The 13,983-nt window shown below is 37.0% G+C and overlaps 1 protein-coding gene across 1 annotated transcript in view; it reads left to right on the top strand.

The window, feature by feature from the left end:
* The first annotated feature begins 635 nt into the window (after positions 1 to 635).
* The window catches only part of LOC123549109 (acid phosphatase type 7-like), a 57,156-nt gene continuing 43,808 nt past the window's right edge, over positions 636 to 13,983 (top strand). The window contains exons 1-2 of the mRNA XM_045336935.2: positions 636 to 900; positions 10,438 to 10,476. Coding sequence (XP_045192870.2) covers positions 819 to 900; positions 10,438 to 10,476 — 121 coding nt within the window. The 5' untranslated portion in view covers positions 636 to 818. The remainder of the gene's footprint in view (positions 901 to 10,437; positions 10,477 to 13,983) is intronic.

Genomic DNA, 13,983 nt, shown 5'->3' with positions numbered 1-13,983 from the left:
ATCATATGAAAATTGATTCAGTCTTATATTTATGCCAACATTAACCCTATGAGTGTGCTAAGATATTTGACCAAACATCCTTCCTGTTAAAATAAAAAGTTTAGTTTCTAGTAAAAACAAAATAAAGACAAAATCTGTCCCTAAGACAGCCACTGCCCGACTATTCAAATTGATGTCCCAGAAGCAGGAATATTACCCTAAATGCTAAAATATCCACGGAGTTTCAACCCAGTATCTGCATTAGCTTTGGAGAAAGTAACTTGCATTCATTTGAACGTGCGTATCTGCGATGTTGTAGGAATACTATTTTTTAGGAACCTAGCTTTCCCTATTCATTCTTGCTCACCTTCCCCCAACATCTGACCCTTTTATCTACCCCTTACCACGAACCCCAATTTTTGTATTTTGCATATATTTATAATGTACTTGTTGTTTGATTTTTGAAGCAACCTATCTACAATATATTTCCGTTACAGCTTCTATCGTTGTGGGCCTACTTTGCGATGCATGGCTCTATGGCTGTGTTTTAGGTGCTCGGTGCTTCCGGGAATATTTTATCTTTTTAGTGGTGTTTAGCCTTTACGATCTTATACGGTACGGTACAGTTATTAGTCCAACATGGGAATCACCACACGCATGCGCAATCGATCATAACAAGCAACAGCTGCTGTCTGCATTAGACAAAACTAAATCTGCAAATGTGTCTGAACTATCGACCAAACATTGTATTCACGTGTATACAACACAGATGTACATTGTCGTTTCAATAACTTAAATTTTGTTTCTAGAATTTGATCAGTTTTTTGTGATCTAAAAAAATGGAAATAGTGCTACTTCCAGTTATGTTTACATTACTGTCACTATGCTGTGGAAGTGAGTCTGGCATTGACAGTGACAAAGGCAAGTTCTCACTTTTTCTGTGTTGGTATTGATCCACAGTAGTAGACTATATAAGTACATGTCTTGTTATGAATGTGGCGAAGCAGTTTCTAAGCCTTCATTATCTTAGTCGCAGTATTGTGAGAATTTTTTAAGAAGGCATTAAGAAAACTATTAAAAAAACAAAAATATTAGTGAAATTTTATGCAATACCTAGAAAGAAATTAGAATACCAATTTTTTCTTTTCATTCAGTTGATGTTTATGTGAATAAGCGGCTAAACATGAGTTTGTCAGTGTTTTAAACAATACACCCTTAAGTTTACACACATTTTACATGGCTCAAATTTGTGTCATGACAGATCGATATTAAACAACCAACCACATTGTCAGCTATACTAAAGAAATATAAGATACACAGAATGGCAATCAGGGGTCTAGCTATGTCCAATTTTTTGGGAGAAGTCACTTCTCCCTCAAGCTGATTTAAGGAGAAGTGGGAAGACTTTTCCTACCTCAATGCTATTGAGTGATTTGAAAGGTGGCTGTAATTTTCTTGTTTCTAGATAAAAAAAAACATTGGTGTAACCATTTATTTTCTTAGTTAGATCATTTCCCATACAGTGGTTATTGTTTCATTACAAAATTCTGAAAAAAAGTTAAATTGTTTTCAAAACTCAAGACGATGCTTTAACCCGCTGATTTTTTGCTATATCTTGTACGAAGTGTTTATTATTAACACGAGTCACCAACTCGGCGAACAGTATCTCTCCTGAATAAAACTGAAAGTAAACTTTGTAAACAAGAAATACATATTCAAATCAATTCATCGATGGAAGTCAATTTAACGTAGTTACATTACATGTCTTTCTTTTACCATAGACAACAACAAATTGTGTACAATATTCCAATTAATCGCACGGTTAATTAGCAATTTCTTCGTAAAACATTGTTTTTTTGCACTCGAACTTGTTGACAATTAACGCAAAGTGTCAAGGACGTAACCGCGGCGCTAATCGGCTGAACACAATTGACTCTGTTGTATAGGATAATTTGATTCGCTTTTACACTTCTACGGAAAATCTCGCAAGTACCTGAAGTAGGTGGAGCTTAAATTATGCCATCGGCGTGTGTTTGTGTACTCAACACTCATTTTGACACTTGTCATGTGGGGATAGGTGAGCGATTCAGGACCAACATGGTCCTCTTGTTTTTAGCTCACCTGTCACAAAGTGACAAGGTGAGCTTTTGTGATCGCGCGGTGTCCGTCGTGCGTGCGTCCGTGCGTCCGTCCGTCCGTAAACTTTTGCTTGTGACCACTCTAGAGGTCACATTTTTCATGGGATCTTTATGAAAATTGGTCAGAATATTCATCTTGATGATATCTAGGTCAAGTTCGAAACTGGGTCACGTGCCATCAAAAACTAGGTCAGTAGGTCTAAAAATAGAAAAACCTTGTGACCTCTCTAGAGGCCATATATTTCACAAGATCTTCATGAAAATTGCTCAGAATGTTCACCTTGATGATATCTAGGTCAGGTTTGAAACCGGGTCACCTGCCATAAAAAACTAGGTCAGTAGGTCTAAAAATAGAAAAACCTTATGACCTCTCTAGAGGCCATATATTTCACAAGATCTTCATGAAAATTGGTCAGAACATTCACCTTGATGATATCTAGGTCAAGTTCGAAACTGGATCACGTGCCATCAAAAACTAGGTCAGTAGGTCTAAAAATAGAAAAACCTTGTGACCTCTCTAGAGGCCATATTTTTCATGGGATCTTCATGAAAATTGATCAGAACATTCACCATGATGATATCTAGATCAAGTTCGAAACTGGGTCACGTGCCCTCAAAAACTAGGTCAGTAGGTCAAATAATAGAAAAACCTTGTGACCTCTCTAAAGGCCATATTTTTCATGGGATCTGTATGAAATTTGGTCTGAATGTTCATCTTGATGATATCTAGATCAAGTTTGAAACTGGGTCACGTCTGGTCAAAAACTAGGTCAGTAGGTCTAAAAATAGAAAAAGTTTGTGACCTCTCTAGAGGCCATATATTTCATGAGATCTTCATGAAAATTGGTCTGAATGTTCACCTTGATGATATCTAGGTTAAGTTCGAAAGTGGGTCACGTGCCTTCAAAAACTAGGTCAGTAGGTCAAATAATAGAAAAACCTTGTGACCTCTCTAGAGGCCATATTTTTCATGGGATCTGTATGAAAGTTGGTCTGAATGTTCGTCTTGATGATATCTAGGTCAAGTTCGAAAGTGGGTCACGTGCCTTCAAAAACTAGGTCAGTAGGTCAGATAATGGAAAAACTTTGTGACCTCTCTAGAGGCCATATTTTTCATGGGATCTGTATGAAAGTTGGTCTGAATGTTCGTCTTGATGATATCTAGGTCAAGTTCGAAAGTGGGTCACGTGCCGTCAAAAACTAGGTCAGTAGGTCAGATAATGGAAAAACTTTGTGACCTCTCTAAAGGCCATATTTTTCATGGGATCTGTATGAAAATTGGTCTGAATGTTCATCTTGATGATATCTAGGTCAAGTTCGAGACAGGGTCATGTGCGGTCAAAAACTAGGTCAGTAGGTCTAAAAATAGAAAAACCTTGTGACCCCTCTAGAGGCCATACTTGTGAATGGATCTCCATAAAAATTGGTCAGAATGTTCACCTTGATGATATCTAGATCAAGTTTGAAACTGGGTCACGTGCCTTAAAAAACTAGGTCAGTAGGTCAAATAATAAAAAAAACCTTGTGACCTCTCTAGAGGCCATACTTTTCATGGGATCTGTATGAAAGTTGGTCTGAATGTTCATCTTGATGATATCTAGGTCAAGTTTGAAACTGGGTCAACTGCGGTCAAAAACTAGGTCAGTAGGTCTAAAATTATTAAAATCCTTTGACCTCTCTAGAGGCCATATTTTTCAATGGATCTTCATGAAAATTGATCTGAATGTTCACCTTGATGATATCTAGGTCAGTATCGAAACTGGGTCATGTGCGGTCAAAAACTAGGCCAGTAGGTATAAAGATAGAAAAACATTGTGACCTCTCTAGAGGCCATGTTTTTCAAGAGATCTTCATGAAAATAGTGAGAATGTTCACCTTGATGATATCTAGATAAAGGTCAAAACAGGGTCACGTACCTTCGAAAACTAGGTCAATAGGTCATATAATAGAAAAACCTTGTGACCTCTCTAGAGACCATATTTTTCAATGGATCTTCATGAAAATTGGTCAGAATTTTTATCTTGATAATATCTAGGTCAAGTTCAAAACTGGGTCACATGAGCTGAAAAACTAGGTCACTATGTCAAATAATAGAAAAAACGACGTCATACTCAAAACTGGGTCATGTGGGAAGAGGTGAGCGATTCAGGACCATCATGGTCCTCTTGTTTCATGGTTGTTGTTAGAATGGTCTTAAGAACTGATAGATATCTCAGAAGTAAGTATGCTTTTTGACATTAGTTTATCCACCAAAAACAAAGCACTACCTTGGTAATAGGGTTACTGTAATGGTAGGTTACTTCTCTAAGTGTAGCGAGAATAATTTATGAAAAAAATTGTCAGCTCCAATGGGACTTCAATGCAGTTATTCCAGTCTGTTGTGAAAATATTAGGAATTGCTCCGTATCATCAGGGTTCTCACTAGCAATTTTAAGTTTGCGTCCCAGTGCAGAAACTTGGGGCCAATTATGAGTACAAGGACGCCAATTGTTGCGTTTCCGAGAACCTTGATCATGATAGTTTATGATGTGTTTCATTGTATATTCTTTTTTCTAAAAATTATATAGGTAGAACTCTGTGTCTTATTAGAATAGACTTGAAGCATATTTATTTTCCTACATTCTAAGAGAAAAGTAAAGAAAAAACACAAGCTAGTGAAAAGACATACAGCGACAGATTAAAAATGGCAAAAGTTTACTTGTTTCTGGATAAAAGCCAAGTGACATTTCTTCAAAATGCTTATGCAGTGATTATGGTTTTATTGAAGCTGTGACAAACTATTTTTACTGTATCATGTATGAAGGAAAGATAAAAGGGGATATTATTCAGATTGATACACCAGTTTGGCATCAAGAATATCTCCCTCAAATAAAAATGAAAAGTAGATTGTAGATCTGCATATTCAGCTGGAATAGAAATCTGACTTAACCATGAATTTACAGAATGACATCAGTCCCATAACTCTTGCCGTGATTTTGATGAAAGTATGCCTCGTTTGTTCACAGATTCTGTTTGTGATTGTTAGCACATTAGTTTCTCAGTAACTACACATCCTAAGTTAAAAATACTGTACACTTTTTTTTGCATCATAGTGTCAATATGGGGTAAGATCACTTTCATTGACCTTTTTATACGCTTGAAGGGACGTATTATGTTATACCTCCGGTGTACGTCTGTGTGTCTGTTAGCAATTTTGTGTCCGCTCTGTAACTCTTTGAACCCCTAGAAGGATTTCAAAGAAACTTGACACAAATGTTTACCACATCGAGACGATGTGCAGAGTGCATGTATTGGATGGCTGGCTTCAAGGTCAAGGTCACACTTAGGTGTCAAAGGTCATATGACATTGTTTCCGGTCCGTTCTGTAACTCTTGAACCCTTTGAAGGATTTCGAAGAAACATAAATGTTTGCCACAGTGAGACAACATGCAGAGAGCATGTTTCGGGTAGCTGGCTTCAAGGTCAAGGTCACAGTTAGGGGTCAAAGGTCATATTACTTTGTTTCATGTCCGCTCTGTAACTATTGAACTGCTTGAAGGATTTTAAAGAAACAGCACAAATGTTCATCACATCAAGATGACTTGCAGAGCGCATGTTTTGGATGGCTGGCTTTAAGGTCAAGGTCACATTTATGGGTCAAATGTCATATGACTTTGTTGTGTGTTTATATTGTTCTGCATTGCAGTGCTCTTGCTTTTATTTGGCAGATCCCTTTTTTGATCACTTACAATAATTTTTTTATGGAATTACTTCCTTTTTATGTTACTATAAATAGCTGACTTTGTAACTTTTTTATTATTGGCCGTATCGAAAATCCAAAACCACTTTTCTGTGGTACCTCCAATTTTTAGGTGTATTTTGACATATCTGTACCTGGTAAGGATTTTTTCTATGGATTTAGAAAAAAAATTGAATTTCTTCCCTTTGTTGTTCCTGTCTTTTGGGCTTCAACAGTCAAGTTCTTTAAATTTTTATATATATATATCCCATCCTCAGATATAACCCTTTGGGCATATATTGCCCTACTTGGTGGAGCTCTTGTTCATGATTATGATACTGGCAGATAATGTTTGTCAATGAATTTTCAGTATAATTAGGATAAAGGATTAATCCTTACTCTGCTAATTTTCTATAATTAACTTGTCCATCTTTCAATTTGGACAGTACCATTAACTGTTAAAAGGGGTGCTTAACAAAAAGATACTGACTGAATGGCGAACAGTGCAGATCATGATCAGACTGCATGGATGTGCAGGCTGATCATGATCTACACTGGTTGCAAAGGCAGAACCAATTGTGTCCAGCATGGTAAGGGTTAAGATAGATACATTTATATAGGAATTATATATAACAGTATATGTAAAGTGTTTAGTTTCTAGCACTTAAGATCATACTAAACAGGTAACAGAAAGTTGTATGGAATTGGAAAGAAAAGATGTTAAAGAGAGATAAGCTGCATCTAAATAGCATTCTTAGGATGGACCTTACAATAGCTCCAACTGAATACACTTACCGGTAGCTAAAATTAAAAAAGACCTTTTTCACAAGAACCTTGTAATGGATCTTCTCCAATTTTAGCAATTGATAGTAGCACTGTGAGTTACTAAAAACAGCCATGCACACCATTATCATGATCATTTGTCTGCTGGCACTGTGTTTGGTAAGATGTAATGACTTGTAGCATAAATGGCTTATGGCTAATATATGAGTATGAAATAACTTTCGAAAGCTTAAGCTTCTTAACTACAATAATGTGTGGTATCATTGATAGTATAGTGTCAGTTTAGTGTATTACTGATGCAGTTCCAGCACTCCACAAAAACTGATGTACATGAATCAAATAATGACTGACCAGTAAATCTTCTAGGCTACAAACACTTCTTATTTAGCAAAATCAGCTTAACATCTCTTTCTGATGATTTCATGTTTAAGTTATACAAAATAAAAGAAAATCTGTATTTTTCATACAGGACTATTTTCTGTACATAAGGCATAAAAAAATGTTTGTTTCTGGTAACATGCTAAAAAAATTAGGGTAGGCAGGTTTTTTTTTTATTATTAAATGGGACTTTTCGGAAATTAACAAAAGGAATACAGATAAAGCATCAGTAAATTGATTTCTAATATCTCTGACCATGTTTAAAGCATAAAAAGTGCAGTTTTTGTAACTTTTTGTTAAAAAGTTGAAAAAAAAAATTCTCCAAGGCCATAAAAACATTTAGGGTCGGGCCAAAAATTTAGCGTAGGTGGAGATACTGGAAACAAACAATTTTTTATAAACCTAACACTATTTTTCTGCATAAATGCTTTTACTTAGATCCATATAACACAAGAAGTTGAGGAAGTACGTCAATAAGACAAAAAATATCATACATGTATTTTGGAATGTACACTGCTATTGAAATGGCTTTTTTTTATCATCTTACAATCTAAACAGGAAGATATGTTGGTACTGATGACATTGACACCGCTTGTTTATGATATGCACAAAATAACCCAAGGTCAACAAAGGTTTACTTAAGATTTCTGATCTGTATTTTTGTATTCAAATACCTATGCAAAAACATTCACTATTAAAGTTGTACGATGCATCAACCCCTACATATCAAAGGTCAAGACAACACGTTGGGGTCAAAGATATTGTCTGGTCTATAAGTTTTATACATATAGAAGGATGTTCAAATCACTGAGTACAAACTTTCACCAAAACAGGACAATGTAATATGTAATCATTTAAAGGTGAAATAAACATGTATCTTCATATTTCTTCTCCAGTGTATAATTTCAGTAGTCACATTCAGCTCACAGTACTGGCACTTCTAACATCACCCAGTTCTGTAGACATGTGAACATTGCCTCGTCCAAGTATATCAGTTAAAGAGAGTAGGTATATGTATATAATAAAGGGTCATTGAAGCACTCACGGTACCTTGATCAGCAATGATGCAGATGCATTCAGTACTTGGGGATTTTAACAGACTGGATAACACTATGCGCAAGCACCTCATAATATCCTTCCCTTAATTCAACTTTGTCACCTATTTATATCAAATTAAAACACAACACAGCTTACATTTCAAATTCAATTGTAGCACTGACCGTATGAATACACATGGCTGATAAGTACTGTTAAATAATACATCAATATTTATCATCATAAAATTAATAATCATAATTCACATCATCAGCATAATACATTTGTATTAATGATTTCGCATTCTACCAGCTACATCATATACGAATGCTACTGTATATTATTTACTCTGCATTTTATGTAAAAACTGTCTATAATACCCAAAGCTGAATGACTTTACACAATACAATCACCGCAAATATCGTGCAGACCATTTCACGCTTCACGACGTCACCTACTGGTGGCTACATTACACTTAAGTGAAAATAATTTCCTTCTAATTCATTCCTTAAACAAAGAAAATTATATAAGTCTGGCAAAATCCACTCAAGCTGGATACAATGTTGCAGCTCAAGGTACTGTTATAATGACCCCACTTTGTTTGGGGAGCTATTTAGGAATCACTTTTAAGTCTGGTATTGTTTTCCTTGAATATCTGTGGGACCGATACAGATAAAGTTACCATACCTTGCTGTATGAGCCCAGAGGTTTATTGTAGTCGTAGATATAGGAGCTTTGAAGGAAACAAAATTTTACTATACTTTCTTAATACAAAAGACAAATAATTTTGTAAAGGTAAAGGTAAAAGTAATTTTTAGCTCGACTTTTCGAAGAATAGGGGAGCTATCCTACTCGCATCGGCCTGAGTGTTAGCGTGAGCGTCACACAAATGTTAAAGTTTACGTACCACCCCAAATATTTTCAAAGTCCATTGAGATATTGCTTTCATATTTCGCATACTTGTTTACCATCATGACCCCAGTCTGTAAAAAGGAGGAGGCAACTCTATCAAGCATTTTGACTGAATTATGGCCCCTTTTCGACTTAGAATAATGTTAAAATTTGCGTACCACCCCAAATATTTTCAAAGTCCATGGAGATATTGCTTTCATGTTTTGCATACTTGTTTACCATCATGACCCAATACTGTTAAAAGGAGGAGGCATTTCTATCAAGCATTTTGACTGAATTATGGCCCCTTTTCGACGTTGAATACCCCAAATATTTTCTAAGTCCATTGAAATATTGCTTTCATATTTTAGATACTTGTTTACCGTCATGACCCCAGTCTGTGAAAAGGAGGAGGCAACTCTATCAAGCATTTTGACTGAATTATGGCCCCTTTTCGACTTAGAATAAATGTTAAAGTTTGCGCACTACCCCAAATATTTTCAAAGTCCATCGAGATATTGCTTTCATAATTTGGATACTTGTTTACCGTCATGACCCCAGTCTGTAAAAAGGAGGAGGCAACTCTATCAAGCATTTTGACTGAATTATGGCCACTTTTCGACTTAGAATAAATGTTAAAGTTTGCGCACCACCCCAAATATTTTCAAAGTCCGTTGAGATATTGCTTTCATATTTTGGATACTTGTTTACCGTCATGACCCCGGTTTGTAAAAAGGAGGAGGCAACTCTATCAAGCATTTTGACTGAATTATGGCCCCTTTTCGACTTAGAATAAATGTTAAAGTTTGCGCACCACCCCAAATATTTTCAAAGTCCATCGAGATATTGCTTTCATAATTTGGATACTTGTTTACCATCATGACCCCAGTCTGTAAAAAGGAGGAGGCAACTCAATCAAGCATTTTGACTGAATTATGGCCACTTTTCGACTTAGAATAAATGTTAAAGTTTGCGCACCACCCCAAATATTTTCAAAGTCCATTGAGATATTGCTTTCATATTTTGGATACTTGTTTACCATCATGACCCCGGTTTGTAAAAAGGAGGAGGCAACTCTATCAAGCATTTTGACTGAATTATGGCCCCTTTTCGACTTAGAATAAATGTTAAAGTTTGCGCACCACCCCAAATATTTTCAAAGTCCATTGAGATATTGCTTTCATATTTTGGATACTTGTTTGCCATCATGACCCCAGTCTGTATAAAGGAGGAGGCAACTCTACCAAGCATTTTGACTGAATTATGGCCCCTTTTTGACTTAGAATATGCTTATTGTAATGTTAAAGTTTTACTCATAGCTTATATTATACTATCAAGCACTGAGAATAGTCGAGCGCGCTGTCCGCTGACAGCTCTTGTTATTTGCACAACAGGGGTGAATACGTTATAGTGACCTTTATGTTGAAAGTCTTTGGTAGCCCACAAGGCAGCTCACCTTGTCTGCCTGTATTTTGTGATTCTTTGTTAATAAAAATTCACTTTTACTCCCATCAGGAAATATTACAGATGATGCTTTTCAAGGTCTTTTAAATGGTAAGTTAAGTTGAGATTATTATTAATGGAGTTTGGTTGATTATTTTGGAGGAATGTTTTATTTTCATTTTTGTTTAAGGTTGTTAGTGTTTTGAGCATGGCAGTTGGCAGTATCTTATCACACCTGTGATACTCAACAGTTCCATGATAAGAGTCAAGATGATATTGCATCTGTCATTGAAGCTTAGTTTGTGTAGTATAGGAACAATGATATGATGCTGCCTTCTTGCCAAACTTTCAAATGGCAATGATGCTTGGCTTGGAATCTTTTTCAAATTCAGGTAACCATAGCATGCACTATAGTGGGTAACATGAAAAGAATTGACAAGCAGCATGTAGGACTTAAGCCCAATAGATATTGTTGTGTACATCCGTCCGTCAGCATGATCAGTGTCTGGACACTTATATATCTAGGTCATAACTTTCTTACCCTTATTCAGATTATATTTAAAACTTGGCATTAGTATTTATCACAGCTGTTGTGCATAACAAAGTGCAATGAACAGAAATAATATACTGATCTTGAAGGTGTTGCGTTTTACCTTGGTTGTACAAAGTATATTGAAAGCTATACTGCTCGCCCTTACATGGGTGTAAGCATCCGTGTCAAGATATCTGTTGAAATTATGATGCAGTTTTACTGTATCTTCTATTACTTAATGGTCCAGGTGTATAAAATAATAATATAAATTTCATCAAGTATGAGTGATTATGTCTCCCACATGTATTAGATTTAGGACTGTCCCCATCCACCTGTCATCCATCTGTCTCTCTGTCACAAAGTTTGCCGACGCAACTCTTCTGACACCACTGGATGAATTTAAACCAAACTTCACAAGATTGATTGTTGCCAAGCCTAGGTGTTTATATCATCAGCTTTTTCTGGTTTATGATTTTCAGCAGAGTTATGGCCCTTGATTTGTCAAATTTTATGTTGTTTTGGCCATTTAATCTCTTATATTATTGGACAGATTTCCACAAAAGCTTACAGGAGTTAACAGTGAAAGCTTAGTTATACGTATCATCAACATGTTCTAGTTCAGTGATTTTTAGCAGAGTTATGGCCCTTCATTTGTAATTTTGTTGTATTTCACCTTGTCCAACTGCTCCTATGCAACCAGTAGGAATTACACCAAACTTTATAAAAGTGCTCAGTGCCAAACCTAGTTATGCATGTCATGGGTATGTTCTGGCTCAGTGTTTTTCAGCAGTTATGGCCCTTGATTTGCTATATTTTATGGTGTTTACACAACTTGCTGCATACAATTAGGCTGATTTTCACCAAACCTCAAAAGAGATTTTTATGAAGGGTAGTCGTGCATATTATTGTCATGTTCTGATTGAATGATTTTCAATGGAGTCATGAGTCTCATGACCCTTGAGGCCCGATTTTTTTTTATTTTCTGCTTCTCGGGAGATTTTTGCAAGGACCTTGGGTAGGAGGAGAAAATAAAAATAAAAGTGTTAAAACTTCGAGTCGAGATGAAAAAAAAAAGCACCAAAATGGCATTTATTTTTTATTTTTTTAAGTGCCCCAAATATCAGTACATTTCTTTATTTACAGTTTCTGCTCGCTTCACTTCATATTTATTTTCTACAGTTTTATTATGTCTCCCCCAGGAGACATATTGTTTTTGCCCTGTCCGTCCGTCCGTCCGTCTGTCCGTCCGTCCGTCTGTCCGTCCGTACGTCACACTTCATTTCCGAGCAATAACTGGAGAACCATTTGACCTTGAACCTTCAAACTTAATAGGGTTGTAGGGCTGCTGGAGTAGACGACCCCTATTGTTTTTGGGGTCACTCCATTAAAGGTCAAGGTCACAGGGGCCCGAACATTGAAAACCATTTCTGGTCAGTAACTTGAGAACCACTTGACCCAGAATGTTGAAACTTTATAGGATGATTGATCATGAAGAGTAGATGACCCCTATTGATTTTGGGGTCACTCTGTCAAAGGTCAAGGTCACAGGGGCCTGAACATGGAAAACCATTTCCGATCAATAACTAGAGAACCACTTGACCCAGAATGTTGAAACTTCATAGGATGATTGTACATGCAAAGTAGATGACCCCTATCGATTTTGGGGTCACTTTATAAAAGGTCAGGGTCACAGGGGCCCGAACATTGAAAACCATTTCCGGCCAGTAACTTGAGAACCACTTGACCCAGAATGTTGAAACTTCATAGGATGATTGGTCATGAAGAGTAGATGACCCCTATTGATCTTGGGGGTCACTCTATCAAAGGTCAAGGTCACAGGGGCCTGAACATGGAAAACCATTTCCGATCAATAACTAGAGAACCACTTGACCCAGAATGTTGAAACTTCATAGGATGATTGTACATGCAGAGTAGATGACCCCTATCGATTTTGGGGTCACTCCATTAAAGGTCAAGGTCACAGGGGCCTGAACATTGAAAACCATTTCCGGTCAGTAACTTGAGAACCACTTGACCCAGAATGTTGAAACTTCATATGATGATTGGTCATGAAGAGTAGATGACCCCTATTGATTTTGGGGTCACTCTGTCAAAGGTCAAGGTCACAGGGGCCTGAACATGGAAGACCATTTCTGATCAATAACTAGAGAACCACTTGACCCAGAATGTTGAAACTTCATAGGATGATTGTACATGCAGAGTAGATGACCCCTATCGATTTTGGGGTCACTCCATTAAAGGTCAAGGTCACAGGGGCCTGAACATTGAAAATCATTTCCGGTCAGTAACTTGAGAACCACTTGACCCAGAATGTTGAAACTTAATAGGATGATTGGTCATGCAGAGTAGATGATCCCTAACGATTTTGGGGTCACTCTGTGAAAGGTCAAGGTCACAGGGGCCTGAACATTGAAAACCATTTCCGGTCAGTAACTTGAGAACCACTTGACCCAGAATGATGAAATTTCATAGGATGATTGGTCATACAGAGTAGATGACCCCTAATGATTTTAGGGTCACTCTGTTAAAGGTCAAGGCCACAGGGGCCTGAACATGGAAAACCATTTCCAATCAATAACTTGAGAACCACTCGACCCGTGACCCCTATTGTTTTTGAGGTCACTCCGTTAAAGGTCAAGGTCACAGGGGCCTGAACATTGATAACCAGTTCCAATCAATAACTTGAGAACCACTTGACCCAGAATGTTGAAACTTCATAGGATGATTGAACATGCAGAGTAGATGACCCCTATTGATTTTGGGGTCAGTCTATTAAAGGTCAAGGCCACAGTGGCCTGTTCATGTAAAATCATTTTTTGGAAATAACTTGAGAACCACTTGACCTACAATGTTGAAACTTAATAGGATGATTGGACTTGCAGAGTAGATGACCCCTATTTATTTTGAGGTCACTTGATCAAAGGTCAAGGTCACAGAAGCCTGAACAGTGACTTGAGAACCACTAGGCCAAGAGTGTTGAAATTTAGTGGGATGATTGGACATGCCAAGTAGATGATCCCTATTGCAGCCAACCATCAGTGTCTCTTTGACTTTTGCTCCTGACC

This window comes from Mercenaria mercenaria, chromosome 6 (assembly GCF_021730395.1).
Source record: "Mercenaria mercenaria strain notata chromosome 6, MADL_Memer_1, whole genome shotgun sequence".
NCBI lineage: Eukaryota > Metazoa > Mollusca > Bivalvia > Venerida > Veneridae > Mercenaria > Mercenaria mercenaria.
Note: the sequence above shows the minus strand (reverse complement) of the source record. Positions and strands in the feature narration are given on the sequence as shown.